This window comes from Pteronotus mesoamericanus, unplaced genomic scaffold (genome assembly GCF_021234165.1).
Source record: "Pteronotus mesoamericanus isolate MK-2021 breed Mesoamerican mustached bat unplaced genomic scaffold, CSHL_Meso_final scaffold_408, whole genome shotgun sequence".
Taxonomy (NCBI): Eukaryota; Metazoa; Chordata; class Mammalia; order Chiroptera; family Mormoopidae; genus Pteronotus; species Pteronotus mesoamericanus.
Genome location: NW_026555315.1, coordinates 4,502,106 through 4,518,458, shown reverse-complemented (window position 1 = coordinate 4,518,458; position 16,353 = coordinate 4,502,106). Strand labels below are relative to the sequence as shown.

Here is a 16,353-nt window from a genome sequence, read left to right as displayed (position 1 = left end):
GTGGGGAGGGGCGCTTGCTGTCATCAAGCCAGGCTTGTCCCAGCCAAGGGAACCAACCAAGGGAACAGAAAAACAGTTTGTTTGAATTACACACAAAAGCGACTCCTGCAGCAGGCTGTAAACCCTATGAACTAATGAAGCAGGAAAACAGGCCTGGAATAAGTCTCCCTCCCCCACGTCTGTGCTCCCAGCTTGGCAGGGGCTGCTCACGCCCGGGAGCTTGTTTGTTGAATCAGGCTCAACCGGGCTCCAACAAGAAAACCTTATCAGAAGGATTGATTTTATTTTCGTGACCCAACTCCAGCCTTCCTCCTCCACATGGCCAGCTGGGGTGAATAAGCATCGTTGGGAATAGTCAGTCTTTCCCAGGACCCTGTTACGAGTGCCCCCTTATGTCCAAAGAAGGTAGTGCAGAGGCGAAGAAAAGGGCTCTTGGCTGGGATAGAAGCCTGAGTTGGTGTTTGACTCTGCCATAATTTACTGTGTGACTTTGGACAAGTTGCTCACCAAAACTGGGATTTTAGAAAAGGAGGAGGTTGGCCGAGATAAGCTAAAGTCTTTTCCAGTTTGAAAAGTCTGATCCTGAAGAACTCCACCGCGTTCCGGCTCCCCACCCCGTCCTCCACTTGGCTATTGTCCCCAGAGTGTGGACTGAAGGGGAAAAGCTCAGATATATTTTACCAAGTTCTGTATCCTCCATCCTCATGGAGTAGAAAAGGAGGGAGTTGGGGCTGGTGAACAGGTTCATGCTTTTGGTACTAGAGGCCACTAGGCTTTGAAATATGCATCCCTTAATAGGCCTACTTTCTTAAAACAGATTTTTTGAAAAAAGATTTTTTTTTAAGAGGGGAAGGGAGGAAGAGAGGGAGAGAAACATCACTATGAGAAACTAAGCAGCTGCCTTTCGTACGTGCCCCAGCGGAGGACAGAACCCGAAACTCAGGCCTGTGCCCTGACCAGGAATCAAAACTAGTGATCCTTTGCCTTGAGGGATGATACCCAATCAACGAAGCCACACAGGTCAGGACAAAACAGGTTTCTTTTAGGGAAAAAAAAGATGATCAGTGGCCATTGAGCAGAAAGAACTTGGTTTTCAGGCCACAGCAGCAACAGTCACTGGGCAGGCTCTCTTCAACAAATGGTTAAGCATCTGCTACGTGCCAGGGGCGGGCAGATTGGAGAAAGAACCGGTTGCAGCGCTCAGCACAAAAGTAGGGGCTGAGAATTTGTCTCCAAGGAGCAGGGGCGCTGAGCCCTTGGGAGGAAACAAATGAGGGGAAAACGGGAGGCCTATCTGACTCCAGACCCCACACTTGGCTGATTTTCTGGGGATCCTCTAGGCAGGGTCTGGAAGAGTTCTGAGTAGCACCAGGTGAGGTGCTCACTTACATTCTGACCCTAAGCTCTAACCTTCTGGTCCCCAAGCCTTTGCTGCTCTGTCCAGCCAGAGGGAGAGAAGCCCCCTGGCCACCTTGGGCTAAGATGTATATCCCCAGGTCACATCAGTTCCCAGAAGAAGCTGAAGGGCCTGGTGAGGGCCCTGGGGCCACCACTATCACAGAGCAGCCACGGTACCCAAGCACCCAGACTGTGGTCGAAACTCCTGCCCCAGGAGGTGTGCAGAAGGCAGGGAGTGACGGCAAGGACCTGAGCCGGCGCGTGTGGGGCTTGCTCCCAATGGGACGGTGGCAGGGTGGAGTATGGCCGAAGACCAAAGGCACATGCTCCTTGCCCTCTAGAAGCTCGCAGCCCAAGCTGCCTTTACCTTCACGTTTTCAATCACGATGGGAGTGCGGCAGGACCCCTTCCTCACTGGTGCTTTGGCCCCCGCGTCTGTGAAGTCTCGATCATACATCACTTTCCTGAGAAGCACCAAGAAAGAATTGGACAGAAGGGCTTCCACGTGCAGGGCTGCTGCCCAACCCAGAAAGCTACCAAAAACGGTACATTTGGGTGAATACAGATTCCTGCCACCTGTCGGTGCTGCCCAGCGATCCCCATCCTCCTGGCTGACAGGGTCTTATACCCAGTTCCCGAGATTTCTGGCCAGAGGTGGAAGACTCAGCTCGGGGCTGGGGAGCAGGGAGTACCAGGCTCGCACAGCTTTTTGGAAAAGCTGACCATAAAGCAATGTCAAGGGACGCAAGGGGTGGGGTGGGGGTGAGGGTGGGTGGGACCGTACGGTGCCGACGCCCACGCTCCAGAGGGTCGTCCCTTGGTCAAAGAGGCTGGCCTGTGTTTCCTCGTCAGGTACAAGAGGACCTGGACGTGGTACTGCCTCGACAGCCCCCCACCCCACAACGTCTGGCGCCTCTACGCGCTTATGGACCCCAGATATGCCGCTCAAATCACTAGCACCCCTCCGCCGCCGGCAAAAGCGTTAAGGCGTGAAGCGCAATGCGCACGCGCGCCGAGCTCAGCGACGGCTCCGCCTTCGCCCTGCCCCTTTCCGCCCTCTGGGGCGGGGCTAAGCGGGGTTTCCGCCGGAAGCCCGGAATCGTGCGGAAAATCCTACCTACTAGCTGGGGGTGGGTGGTGCTACTTCCTCCTCCTTCGCGCAGTCGCCTCGAAATCTGCGGCTCAGATCCTCACGCCCATCTCTTACAAGGTCCTGATACCCCCACCTCAAACCAATTCCAGCTGCAAATTACCGCAGGACCTGAATCCAGGAAAGGAACCAGTGTCCTACCCTGGTCTGCCCTTGCCCAGTGAGGCCCAGTGAGGCTCTCGCCAGCCTTTCTGGCCTCATTGACGCGCTCTTCTGTGCCCCGGGGACCCTCTGCCTCCCCGACCATGGCCCAGAAGCCGAAGGTAGACCCCCACGTCGGGCGGCTGGGATACCTGCAGGCGCTGGTCACGGAATTCCAGGAGACGGAGAGCCAAGGTGAGGGCGACAGGATGAAGGGCAGGGGACGGGGCAGGGGTCCGCCCGCGACCGCCGCCCCGGACCTGGCTCCAGCGCCGCTTTTCCGCTGCAGACGCCAAGGAGCAAGTCCTCGCCAACCTTGCCAACTTCGCCTATGACCCCAGCAACTACCAGTATCTGCGACAGCTGCAGGTCCTGGATTTATTCCTCGATTCGCTGTCGGAGGAGAATGAGACCCTGGTGGAGTTTGCTATTGGTAAGGATGGGACTGGTCTCCCAGAAGCCTGATTGGTGATGGGCTGTGATGAGACAGGAGAGTGAGAAATGGGTCCTTGGGAAAGGAACCTCGGGCGAGGCAGACTTCGCGGGTCACACAATGTCCAGGTCACAGCTAGCTTGAAGCAGGTCTGGAACTCACGCCCAGGACTCCCTCGGCAGGCCTGCCTTCCCCTCCTGCTCAGAGACGAGATCATGAATGAGGGAATGGATTGAAGCCACTTGGAGGAGGGGGAAATGTAGAGGGCTCTTTTAAACATCTTTATGTTAAAGTTTTAATATCGAAAGGAGTAGAGGTGATTTGGGATGGCTTGTGGTTCCTGTAGTTGTTATGGCCTAAGATATAGTAAGTTATTCACTGGGCAGGAAGGGTGCGAGCAAGGTACTGTTCTAGTGCTGGGGAGATGGCAAACAATCCGGGAAAGGTGTTTGCCCTTTGAACTTTGATTCTAGTAGGGGCAGACAGATGGTGGGCAAACAGACCGAAAAGCTGAGACTCTGAAGGAGACAGAGGGATGAGATAGAGCAATGGGAGACGGGGCTGCTTAAGTTTTGGCCGCCGTGGCAGGCGTTCTAGGCAGAGGTACAGCACGGGCGGCAGACGGTCTGGCAGGAGGAGGCCGGAGGAACGCCGGTGATGGGTCAGGATGGGGGGAGGGAAGCAGAGAGGCACAGGACGAGGTTGTAGAGGTGGCAGCTCCAGAGCCCGCGGGCTGAGATCTAGGCCATGGGAGAGAGTGTGGAAGTTTTTCGGAAGGCAAACGAAAATTCTTTTTCAGCATGCATCTTTAAAAAATAACATTTCTGCCATGACCCGTGTGGTTCAGTTGGGTGGTCCTGCAAAGCAAAAGGTTGCTGGTTCGATTCCCAGTCAGCGCACATGATTAGGTTGCAGGTTCAGTCCTGGGGTTGGAGTGCGTATGAGAGGCAACACTTTGTTGTTTCTCTCTCACATCAGTGTTTCTCTGTCTTTCTCCCTCCCTTCCCTTCTCTCTGAAAATAAGTAATAAATTAAAAAAAAATTTAAATACATAAAAAAATCATATAGTGAAAAGAATCTTATCTATGTAGGGAAAGAAGCCTTTAAGAATAATTCTGTTGTCACCTAATGCCCACTTATGCAAATTTCTCTCATAGTTCCCAAAGGGCCATTTCTTTGGTTTATGTAAACCAGAATCCATGCAATTTAATCTGGTTATTATTTTCCTTATGTCTCAATCTTCTCTCTTTTAAAATAAATATTGTATTTTAGAACAGTTTTAAGCCCCAGCTGGTGTGGCTCAGTGGATTGAGTGCCAGCCTGCGAACCAAAGGGCCGCTTGTGGCACTCCCAGGTCATGGCACACGCCTGGGTTGCCGGCCAGGTCCCCAGTAGGGGGCGCGCGCGAGCCAACCACGCACTGCTGTTTTTCTCCCCCCCTTTCTCCCTTCCCCTCTCTCTAAAAATAAATAAATAAAATCTTAAAAAAAGAGAACACTTTTAGAAAAATTGCAGAGTTAATACAGAGAGTTGGCATATATGCCACACCCAGTTTCCCTGTTATTAACATCTTCCATTAGTGTGGTATATTTGTTACATTTAATAAACCAGTATTGATACGTTATTATTATTTTTAACTAAAGCCCATACTGCATTCAGACTTTCTTAGGATCCCATCCTGGATACTGTATTACATTTAGTTGTCACATCTCCTTAGGCTCCTCCTCTTAGAATTTTTTTTCCTTTTTGATAGTTTTGAGGAGTACTGGGCAGGTATTTTGTAGACTGTCCCTCAGTCAGAATTCGATGTTTTTCTCATGATTAGACCAGGTTTTAGGGAGGACAACCACGGAGCTAACGCGCCCTTCTCAGCCCATCAGATCAGAGGTCCCTGCTCGCAACCCGACTTAACCACTTTTGCCGACAGCCTTGATGCCCTGGCTGAGGAAGAGTTGGTCAGGTTTCTCCACTGTAAAGTTATTCTTTTATCCCCCTTACATATTGTACCCTTTGGAAGGAAGTCACTGAGTAAATTATCTCTCTTTTAAGCATTGGGAGACTTTTTTTTCATAACACTAATTGTTAAAGGACCCAGACCAGTTCTCTAGAACATCCACTTTCCAGGTTGTCTGGCTGCCTCTTCATGGTGTTAGTTTATTTCTTTACCCCCTTTAATTTCCTGTAACCTAGAAATTAGTTCGAAAGCCTTGACAGCATCAAGAAACACTTGTTATTTTCCAAATACATCATAGGTGCGTGCGATTTAAAATTTTAAGAGACCACCCAAGGCCCGCCCCAAATGTTTGCGGCACTGGGGCTAGCGTACAAATGGGGGCATCCCTCCTCTTCTTACCACGGCGGGTCTCACACACGTGTGAGGACACCCCAGCTTTGTCCACAACCCCCACACACCTGCCCGTGGCCCCTCCTTGGACTTTGGAGTGTGCGCACCAACCGTGAGGATCACCCTGGGAGTCAGGGTCCAGGAAAGAGGCCCGTGCAGCTGTGGGAGGGGGTGCAGGGCCTGGAGCTCTGGGTGGGGGGGGGGGGGGGGGGGCGGAGGCCTGCGCTGGGCTCCCTGGAGTTTTCAACCTGTGGAGAGGGCGGGACTAAGTTCCTCTCAAGCTGGGTTAGCGGCAGGCGCCCCAGTGGCCCAGATCTAGTAGACTGGCATCAGCTCCTGTCCATACCCGTCTGGAAGATTATTATGCTAAACAAATGTTCTAAACACTTGACACTTTAAGGCATTCGCCAACGGAAGCCCCCACCCCTCCGTTTTTATAACTCAGCGCCATGCCTTCTGACGCCAGCTTGGTGGCAGCGGCCCCGGCGGTAGCGTGCGACCGAACCTCGCCCGCGAGTGACAGAGCTCCTCGAAGTCAGGCTTTTGACTCTGGAGAAAACTTTCCTGAAAAGAGCAGTCACCCAGGAAAAGTTTTTACAGGAGTAAGAAGCAACTTTCCCCAGGCAGGAGCCCTCAGAACGTGGGGGAGGCTCGTGCCAAGCCTGAGTTTTCGCTCCTGGCCGGCCTCCCAGTCTTCTTTCAGCTGCATTTTTCTCCTTTTTTTTTTTATTCCTCCTTATTCCCATCAGAGCAAGGTCCTCAGTTCCAAGAGCAGTAACTTTCTCAGCTCTCTCTTCACTGGATCCTCTCAGAGTAAATTTGTCTTTTATTTATTGTGCGTAACTTAAAAGGAGAGCCCCAGTGATACTTAGAAGCGAATGTTGTTACTGCTGTCAGTTTTCTTTTCTCTTAATGTGTCTGGCGCTAAATGGGAAACACTGTCAGGCGCTTATTCTGCTTTCAAATCTCTTATCTCTGGTGGCAGGCCCAAGATTGTGATTGCCAGGAGGGCAGAGCACAGCCTGGCTCGTCTCTGTTAGGTCTTGAATGCTCTGGCCTTTTGGTCTGGAGAAGGTGAAAGAAGGTCCCCAAAGGTATAGAGTACTGGCTGTGACTTGGCTCTGCAGCCCTGAGTGGGGCCAGCTCTGCAATAACTGGCAGAGAGGGGATCTGGGTTAGATTGCCCGTGGCCATGGCGCAGAACCAAAACCAACGTCTGTTTGTTGGCAAGGAACGTAATGAGTTTGGTAAGAGCTAGGCTTTGGGGTCAGGCAGGCCTGGGTTTAAGTCTTTGCTCCCAGAACCATCTCAAGGATATTTCAGAGGTGGCAAGGTGCAGAGGAAACAAAGATCCAGAAAAGAAGACACACGGGACTTTGAGCCGGCTCTGAGCACAGAATTTGGATCCAGGAAGGCTGGGTTCAGCTCCTGGCTCCAGTTATCGCCAATAGTTTGAGCCTTGGGCAATGGGCCTGACCTCACTGAGTTGACGCTCTGTGCGTGACTTCCCTCCTCCCACCGGCTGTCCCCCGGGCCACGTCAGTATGTGCCTCACGGAGGGGCTGGGCGGTCAGCTAGACAGAGAGTCTGCGGCTGCGGGATGTGGAGCCCCTTTGAGGATAACCAGGTCCCGCACCTCCCCGAGAGAGGCGGCGGGGTGGAGTCGTGTCCTGCCGTGGGACCCAGCTCTCCGCTCCAGGGAGCCTTCCCTTCTGGGGAAACATCCCCGGGTGGCAGGAGGATCTGTGGAGTCGATCCTAAGCGTCCTGGTGCTGTCCCCGCAGTTTCAGGGGAGGCGAGTCCGGCTGTGCTGTGTCTCCGGTGCCACACTCAGCCTCCCAGCTGCAAAGCTGGCGCAGCCCCGCTGATCAGGACCTGCTCCAATAGCCCCTCGCATGGAGCCCCTTCTGTGCCCGCACACCGGCCGCCTATGCTGTGTCCCCACTGACCCTGGGACAGCGCCGAAAGCAGGCAGGCTCACAGCGGGCCATTTCCAACGACGAGGCCGAGGCTTACGGGAGGGTTGCTCACAGGTTGAAAGAGAGCAGACCTGGGACTTGAACCCGAGGCTGTCGGGTTCTAGCAGCTGCCCTCTTGGCCACTTTCCGGCCCACAGAAGATTCCTGAGTTCTTGGGTTGGAGACTGTGAAAGCTGGAAAGAAACATAAGTCTTTCACTTAACCGATGTGGAATCGGGGGCCCAGGCGGCTGGTCAGGGGCGGGCCAGGTCAGGATGCAGCCGCCACGCTCGCAGGCTTCCTTCCGGGGCCCCTCTGCGGGTTCAGCCCTGATGCGGGGCCTCTCTTGTGGGCTGCAGGCCTGAAAGTCGCTGGGCGGTGGTGCGCTCATATCCCTGACTGTCGTCTCCGTGGGGGTCATCCTCCTGTGACCTCGCAGACACCCTGGTCAGCAGAGCTAGAGCCCCAAAGAAGAATCTGGCTGCAGCATCGCAGGCAACACACGGGCTTTTTTTCAAGTCTCCTCTGTGTCTTCCACGGTCCTGACCTTATGTGCGCTTGTCCGTTGAGAACGATTATGCCTACCCTTTGACTGTGGTCCTGGCTGCCTTTCCTCCTGTCAGAGTCCAGGGCAGGGTTTGGGGGTCGTCATGATAAAGGCCACCTTTTCTGGAGGCCGACCCCATGCCCACTGTGTGCCTGCAGTGCCTGCAAGGTCTCTGCATTTGTCATGAACCCGTGGCACACAGTGCTGAGTGCTCTTTACTTGGGAGGAAGCAGCGCCCCGGTGAGGTAGGGCCATCACCTGAATCACCTGAGGCTCGAGCTCTTGGTGGTAACGGGGGCCCGGGGCTGACCCCAGCCTTCCTGGTCCAATCCTGTGCCCAGGGGACCCAGCTGCCAGAGCTGAGCCTAAAGTCCCGTGTGTCTTCTTCCCTGGATCTTTGTGTCCCCTGCACCTTGCCACCTCCAAAATACCCCTGAGAGGGTCCTGGTGGCATGTCATCCCTGGCGCAGGCGCTCAAGAGGCGCTGCCCCCAGGAGGTGGTCCTGCTCAGGCCAGGCCAGGGTTTGGGAAGTGAGTGAATTGGGGAACCAAATATAAAGCCAGGATCTCAGCAAATGCTTGAAAGAGTATTCTGAGTTCATGCCCCAAATAAAAACACTGGCAGCCTTTGGCATTAGGTTGGAAACGTTTGCCCAAAGCACCACGGGTCGACCCTCAGGTGTCCCATACGCTGCAAGTGCACACCCGCACCATCCTAGATGCTGTATGGAGACCTACAGGAACCAGAAGAGAATTCTCTACTTCTGTGAAAATTGGATAAACCCTAGGATATCACAGAATTCTTGGTAGTCTTGGTACTAAAACAGGGTCCAAGTAAGTTGCCTCCCAGAATTCAGGTTAAAGCCCTTTCCGTGGGTTGTATTTTCTGCAATACATGTAGCCGCCACCAGATGGTGGTGGCGTGCAGAAAAAGGTTGATAGATAAATTCTCGGGGCGGCCTCCCTTTGTTTTTGTTTGCTTGCTTTTAATATAACCTTTATTGTATTTTTTCCCGTTACCATTTAGTCCCCTAATATCCCCCGTCCCCCGGCAATCACCACACTGTTGTCCATGTCCATGAGTCCTCTTCCCTTTTTGCTCAGCCCCTCTACCCGCTGACTACCACGCACTGCCCCCGCCTTCCGTTTTTGTCTGCCCTCCGTCTACGTCTGTCCCCATTTTCCGTGTTAGTTCGGCTTGTCCATTAGATTCCACCTATGAGTGAAATCCTGTGGTATTTGTCTTTTTTCTGACTGGCTTATTTCACTTACCATAATGTTCTCCATGTCCATCCATGCTGTCGCAAAGGGTAAAATTTTCTCCTTTTTTAGAGCCAAGTAGTGTTCCATGGTGTAAATGTCCCACAGTTGTTTGATCCACTCATCTACGGGTGGGCACGCGGGCCGCTTCCACATCTTAGCGATTGTAAGTCACGCCGCATGAACATAAGGGTGCTTATGTTCTTTCAGGTTGGTGTTTTGAGTTTCTTTCCAATTTCTTGCTCTTTCTCTTCTCTTTCCGGCACCCCAGTGAAGTGAATGTTGGACTGCTTGAAGTTGTTCCAGAGGCTCCTTCACTATCCTTGTTTTTGTTATCCATTTTTTTTTTCTTTCCGTTGTTCTGTTTGGTTGTTTCTGCTTCCTTATGTTCCAAATCATTGATGTGATTCTCGGCTTCATCTACCCTACTCTTGTTTCCCTGTAAATTGTTCTTTATTTCAATGAGTGTATCTTTCGTTTCTGACTGGATCTGTTTTATGCTGCTGAGGTCCTCACTAAGCTCCTTGAGCATCCGTATAACCAGTGTTCTGAACTCCGCATCTGATACACTGCTTATCTCCAGTTCATTTAGCTCTTTTTCTGGAGTTTTGATCTATTTTTTCATTTAGGCCGTGTTTCTTTGTCTCCTCGTTTTGGCAGCCTCCCTGTGTTTGTTTCTATGTGTTGGGCAGAGCTGCTTTGACTCCCTGTCTTGGTTGTGTGGCCTAATGTAGTGGGTGTCCTGTAGGGTTCAGGGCACCGCCTCTTCTATCACCCAGGCTGGGTACCCGAGGTGCACCCTTGATGTGGGCTGAGCACACCCTCTTGTAGTTCAGCCTTCATTGCAGTTGGCAGGTCAATGGGAGGGATTTACCCAGGCCAGTCAACCGCAAGGACTGGCTGTGACCACGGACCACCGCCCTCTGCCCTCCGCGGAGGAGCCGCGGTGCAGGGGCAGGGCGGTGGTGCTCTGACGAGGTCTGTAGCTGGCCACTGGGTGCGCTGGCCCTGGGGCATCCTGGGTGGTGCAGGCCAGGGTCAGCCCCCTCCTGTGTTCTGCCCAGGGCCGCCCTGCCTGAGCTGTAAAGCGGTCGGAGATGGCTGCTGCTTGGGCTGGGCTTGGAGACTCCCAGGCGAAGCCCAGCTGTGAGTCTAGGCTGGCTGCTGCCGATGCAGGGCCTGGGGCCACTTAGCAAGAGGTATGGGGTGGGGGTGCGGGTCTGGCAGCTCGCTTCCCTGTTTGATAGTATTTAGGAAGTGGTGAAGCATTCACCAGGACGAGCCATTGATCTGGAAAAGTCAGGGATAACAGGTTGGGATGGGCTGCGGCCAGCTCAGGGCCCATGGGGTGGCTGGGCCCTCAGATGTAGTGGTGTCTTAGGCCGTTATCTCCAAGGGCTCGCCCAGCCCCCAGGCACCAGGTGCTGGCCAAGCATTTGTCAATGTGACCTAATTTAATCCCTAAGACAACCCGTGGACCCTCCTGTCCCTTCCAGCAGCAATGCCCCACTTGCTGTGTGACCCAAGGTCGCCTAACTGATCTCAGATCCTCCAGCTTACTCATCCCGGGCTGCTCTTGGGGGTTTCTCTTCTGCCTCCCCGGGGGGTGGAGAGGCGGCTCTGTGGTTCCCTGCGGCTAGAAGCATGCGTCTTTTGCCTCTTGTTCCCTTTTTCTCGGTCCTGTCTGGTTTGTCCAAAACATGTTCGCCCGCCAGTCAGAACTTGTTCTCCTTTTTGCTTGGTAACCATTTTTTAAACTGTAGCATGGTTAACCTACAGTAAAAAGCACACACCTTAAGTACTGCATATGTATGTCTGTGACCAGCCCCTTCATCGAGACACAGAAAGGTCCTTCTGACCCTCTCCCAGTTAGTGTCTCTGTCCCCAAGGCAATCACCATCCGGACCCCTATCCCTGTGGGTTAGTTCTGCCTCTTCTCGCACTTCACAGGAGTGGGGTCACACAGACTGCATGCTCCCGTGTTTAGTTCCTGTTCCCTCAGCAGCATGTCAATGCAAGAAACATCCACAACTCTAGAGAAGTTTTATGAGTCTATTTGAGCCAAACTGACAATTGTCGGGAAGCAAAATCTTGATGGATTAAGAAGATGCTCCAGAGACTGACAGTTTTACAGCTTATTTTATTCATTAGAATCCAAGGAGGAGATGGATGAGGGGCTACATGGAATTTATTGGTGGTAGGTTAGGGATGTGGGAGAAAGCAAAGCAGGGAAGGCTCCGGGGCTGGGTAAAGAGTCAGACAGGGAGACACACTTGTTTTACATTGGCGGTTACAAGGTGGTTAACAGTGACCGTTCACAGCACAGGGCGATGGGATGCGGGCAGCCGATACCCGGGCCTTCTGTGGCCTCTGCTCCGGGGCCGCGGCTGTGCCCCGAGGGGCGTGGGAAACAAGATTACAGGAGAAGGAGATAGATTACCTTCGATGAAAAAAGACAGTAGACAGGCTCACTTAAAGATTGACCTTTGTCGAGGAAGCTACGGGCTTAGAATGTGACTACCTGCCATGACCCGCTTTTACTGAGGAATTTTTCTGTCCCGGCCGTCCCGCGTGGTTGCCCTCCGTCCGAGTTTGTAAGGCCCACCCTGCGGACCTCCCCAAAACGTGTCAGGTGTCACGTGGCGCCTTTTTCCTACACAAATGTGTTTGAGATTATCCAAATTGTTGCAGTTTCATTAGCTCCTGTTTTTGTATGAATATGCCACACTGTGTTCATCCACTCACCTATTGTTGGAGATTTGAGTTGTTTTCAGTGTGGAGCGGTTATGAAGAAAGCTGTTATGATTATTTGTATACAGATCTTCTACTTGTATACAAATGTACTCATTTCCCTTGGGTAGATTCCTTGAATACATGTGTTCTCAGGTAGGAGTGGAGTTGTGGAGATAGGGCAGATCTATGTTTAACTTGATCAGAAGCTGCCAAATAATTTTGCAACATAGTTATGGTGAGTTACCCTCCCCGCCCCCACCGTTTGGGAGTTCCAGTAGCTCCCTGTCTTCGCCAGCAGAGGCGGTGTCATCTCTCCTGGCTTAGCCATTCTAAAGGGAATGTCCAGACATCTTACTGTGGTTTTCTATTTCTCTGATAAATAATGATGAGCGCATTTTCATGTATACTGGCCCTTTTGTGACGAGGTTAAGTCTTTTTGCTCATTTTTAAAGTGTGCTATTTATCTTTTGATATTCAGGGATTTTTCATATATTCTGGATATCAGTCCTCTGTCATCTAATCTATGAATATTTTCTCTTTTTGTCCTTTTACTGTTTTTAACTGTGTCATTTAATGAATTATTCTCCTTTCTGAGCGAAACTCAGCTTTAAAGAAATAGGCTTCTTTTTCCTGGTTATAACAATAACATTTTCATTAAAGACAACTTAGAAAATGAAGAATAAAGGAAATTAAAATTACTCATAATCTTACTACACAGAGATAACCATTTTTAACATTTTGGTGTGTTTCCAGCCTGCCTTTTTAAAAAATGTAACTATTCGTTTAACAGTTATTTATTGAGCACCTACTATATTTACTGAGCACCTACTATATTATATGCCAGGCTGAGGATACGAAATGGGAGAAGATGAAGTCCCCATTTCCATGGAGTTCGTTCTCTAGTGGGGCAACAGCCAACGAACATGTTGACACATAACTCTTAAGTAGGAGGAAGAGAAACGAAACCAGGCGAGGGGCGGGCGTGACGGGCTAGTGAGGGTGGTCCTGGAAGGCTGTGAGAAGAGGACCTTTTTTAAAAATTGCAGTTGTATTGTATATACAGTTTGATGTCCTTTTTTCTCCTTAACCGTACACTGCAAGCATTTTTGCATGCTAAATATTTTTCAAAAGCATGATACTCAGAGCTGTATACCTTTCCATCATACAAATTTAGCATAATTTCTTTAACCAGTTTGCTGCTGTTATGCATTATTTAGGAATCTTCCAGATTTTATATTGCTTTTTAAAGAAGATTTTACTTATTTTTTGGAGAGAGAGGAAGGGAGGGAGAAAGAGAGGGAGAAACATCAATGTGCAAGGAAAACACCCGTTGGTTGCCTCTCGCCTGCCCCCAACCCAGGGGACCTGGCCCACAACCCAGGCATGTGCCTTGACCAGGAACCACACTGGTGGCCTTTTTCGGTTTGCTGCCCAGGCTGTGTTGCTCTTTTACAGCCCTCTTCGGTTCCTCAGGGCCGTGACCCTCGCTGTGACCCTCGCCGCTGAGGCCCTGGGGTCTCCTTCTGTCATGTTATGCAAATGAACAGGAAGCTCAGTCCACGCACAGGAAGTCGGCTTCCTGCATTGAGTTGCCACTGCTGTGCAGTGCACCAGGTCAGGGTAGCATTTGTCCCCTGGGCGGAGAGGTTACTAAATCAAGGGGGCAGCGCTCACAGGCCTGTTGTGAGAGACTGGGCAGTCTGGCCACACCGCCTGAGCCATGGTGTCCTTGTCCCAGAACCACAGGTCTCACTCCGGCCGGTTTTTTTTGTTTTATTTTTTGCCCCCAGAATCCTAGTAACAGTGATGTGAAAATGACACTGAAATGCTCTAACCTCTTAGAAAGTTACACTGTATCCATAGAATGGTTTGTGGCATAGCCACTGATTGATGCCATCATTGTAGAGCCATTGGCTCAGAAAGATGTGGACAATACATCGTTAAGTGACAACAGTTGGCTTACAAAACAGTAAGGGGAGTATCAGATTTTTAAAAAATATGTATTTACTTATTTAAAAATTGTGGAATGAAAAGCAAAGGCTAAATGGGTGGGAGGATTAAGATGGTTTATATTTTGACTTATAGTATTTTTAGCTTTTAAAAAAATTTTATAGTTTTTTAAGAGAGAGATCGATTTGTTGTTCTGCTTTTTGATGCATTCATTGGCTCCTTCCCATGTGTGCCCTGACCAGGGATCAAACTCACAACCTTGGCGTATTGGGATGATGCGCTAACCAGCTGAGTTACCCAGCCGGGGCTAATATTTTTAGCTTTATTGAAATATAATCGACATATAATAAAACTGTACATACTCTAAATGGTACACCTGAATAAGTCTTGACATATATACACATCCATGAAACCATCATCTTACCTATATTTTAAAATTCTTCTAAAGATATATTGCGGGTTTTGTTTTTGTTTTACTTTTTAAAAAAGGGGTGGGGGGAAGGACATCACCCACTGAACAGGCTGAACCAGAAGGAAAGCGCCCTCTCCCAGACAGCTAGGCTGCGGCAGGCAGGCCCGGGCCCTTCCCTGGACCCTGCGTGGAGAGGAGGAGGAGGAGGGGCGCGGGGAGGCCAGGCCGGAGGCGCCCAGGCTTACCTTGCTCTCCCCCAGGCGGCCTCTGCAACCTGTGCTCAGACAAGGCCAACAAGGAGCACATCCTGCAGACGGGCGGTGTCCCGCTCATCATCAGCTGCCTGTCCAGTCCCAACGAGGAGACTGTGCTCTCCGCCGTCACCACGCTCATGTACCTGAGCTCCCCGGGCCCCGGCTGCCACCCTGAGCTGACCGCACTGCCCGTGGTCCAGTGCATGCTGCGCTTCTCTCTCTCTGCCAACACGAGGCTCCGGAACCTGGCCCAGATCTTCCTGGAAGACTTCTGCTCCCCAGGCCAGGTGGCCGAAGCCCGCCGCCAGCCGGCTCACTCTGCCCTGGGCATCCCCCTGCCACGGGCCGAGGCCTCACAGCAGTCCTAATGCAAGTCCTCAAGGCCGTGGTGCCCTCGTTGCCAGAGACAAGATCGAAATCCTGGTGGGGCCTAGGGAGCACGTTCTCCCCAAATGGTGCCTTTGCAGCCATGTAACAGGTGAGTTTTCTCAGCGTGACAGGTATCACACTGTGATGCAAGGCATTGGGAGATGAGCTGAGAAAGACAGACGCTGAGACACGTGAGAAGTCAAAGGCAGTGCCAATCTCTTAAGCTGGCATTCTCAGCCGAGGGAAGGCGACGGCCCTGCCTCCAGACACGCCACACTGCCAGGCTTCTCACCCTCATGAGGGAGCAGCAGCCAGCTCCCTCGACCCAGAAGCTGTTGCCGAAGGCGGTTCTCTTGTGAGCAGCTGGGCTGGGCTTAGGAGCACTGCCCGAGCCAGAGGAAGGAGGCATGACCCCTTACCCGGAGCGTCTGGGGCACTTCTGAGAAACAGGAATGAGAAGCCGCGGCGCTCGGCCAGGGGCACGTGTGGCTCCCCGGGGAAGCGGCGGAGAAAGGACCGTAGGAGGCCAGCCTCAAAGTCGGCTAGCACGCCGTCCATGTCCACCAGCACCCGCACAGGCCGCGCGTGCCGCACCACCGTCGCCATTGCCAGGACCCGCTTTCGAATCGGGAGGCCTCATTATTAAAACTATTGCGAGGCTCTGGGAAGCTGGCTCACAAGCTTTCCAGGTTGGGCGCTGGGCACGGTGGACATGGGCCTGTAGAGCTCTGTGGCCCAGGATGAACCATTTGTCCACACTGGCCTATCTGCCAGACCGGGTGTGACGGCTTCAAAGACAAAGACATGGTCCTTGCTCTTGCGTGATGCAGCCCAGTGACTTAATGTGGCCATTGGGCGTTAAGAGCGAGGCCATGCGGGTGAGGAACACTGGCACCAACTCTAGGAGCTGCACCTTCGCCCCCACCCCCTCCCTTCCCTCCTTCACCCAAAAGCCCTGGCCCCTCCTCTGCCATCAGGGTTAAGTGCAGGGGAGTCCCTGTCCCTGAAAATGCATCTCAGCCTCAAGAGGGCTTCGGGGCTACATGCAAGAGTGGGGCTCAGGGAGATGGGACCAGACAGACAGTGCGTGGCCCACAGTCCACGGTGTGTGCTGGTGAGCACTGGGGAGGGGGTGTGGGACAACCATGGAAGGTTAGCGTTCGGAAGTAATGGGGAGTCCTGGGCAGTTGCACTCCCTTAATGTGGACCTCCTACAAGACCAGGGAGAGGCAGAAGTGAGGAATGGCGTGGGGGGCTGTGGGGGGCAGGACCTAGGGCCACTGGAGGTAGGCAGAGGAAGGCCTCTTCATCAGCCTCCATTTCAGCTGCAGCCCTTGGGCTCCTCCCTCTTTATTTTCCCAAATAAAGGTCCTGAAAAGAGCAATGAGCTGAAGTGTTTTTATT

The 16,353-nt window shown here is 52.2% G+C and overlaps 1 protein-coding gene across 2 annotated transcripts; it reads left to right on the top strand.

The window, feature by feature from the left end:
• The first annotated feature begins 2,500 nt into the window (after nt 1-2,500).
• Nucleotides 2,501-16,314, top strand: ARMC7 (armadillo repeat containing 7). 2 transcript variants are annotated; one of them, XM_054593334.1, is made up of 3 exons: nt 2,501-2,884; nt 2,979-3,122; nt 14,587-16,314. In XM_054593334.1, exons 1-3 carry the CDS (start codon nt 2,794-2,796, stop codon nt 14,946-14,948), a joined length of 597 nt encoding a protein of 198 aa, XP_054449309.1. In that variant the 5' UTR covers nt 2,501-2,793; the 3' UTR covers nt 14,949-16,314. The 2 variants fall into 2 exon arrangements, with proteins under 2 accessions (XP_054449309.1, XP_054449310.1); XM_054593335.1 differs by having other exon boundaries at nt 2,979-3,058; nt 14,587-14,727.
• Nucleotides 16,315-16,353: the final 39 nt, after the last annotated feature.

What these genes read in the sequence shown, in the direction of transcription:
- ARMC7 (XM_054593334.1), top strand. Translation starts at nt 2,794, where the DNA reads ATGGCCCAGAAGCCGAAGGTAGACCCCCACGTCGGGCGGCTGGGATAC. An exon ending in CCAGGAGACGGAGAGCCAAG is followed by an intron (nt 2,885 to 2,978) that starts GTGAGGGCGACA and finishes TTTCCGCTGCAG; the next exon opens with ACGCCAAGGAGCAAGTCCTC. An exon ending in CCTGGTGGAGTTTGCTATTG is followed by an intron (nt 3,123 to 14,586) that starts GTAAGGATGGGA and finishes GCTCTCCCCCAG; the next exon opens with GCGGCCTCTGCAACCTGTGC.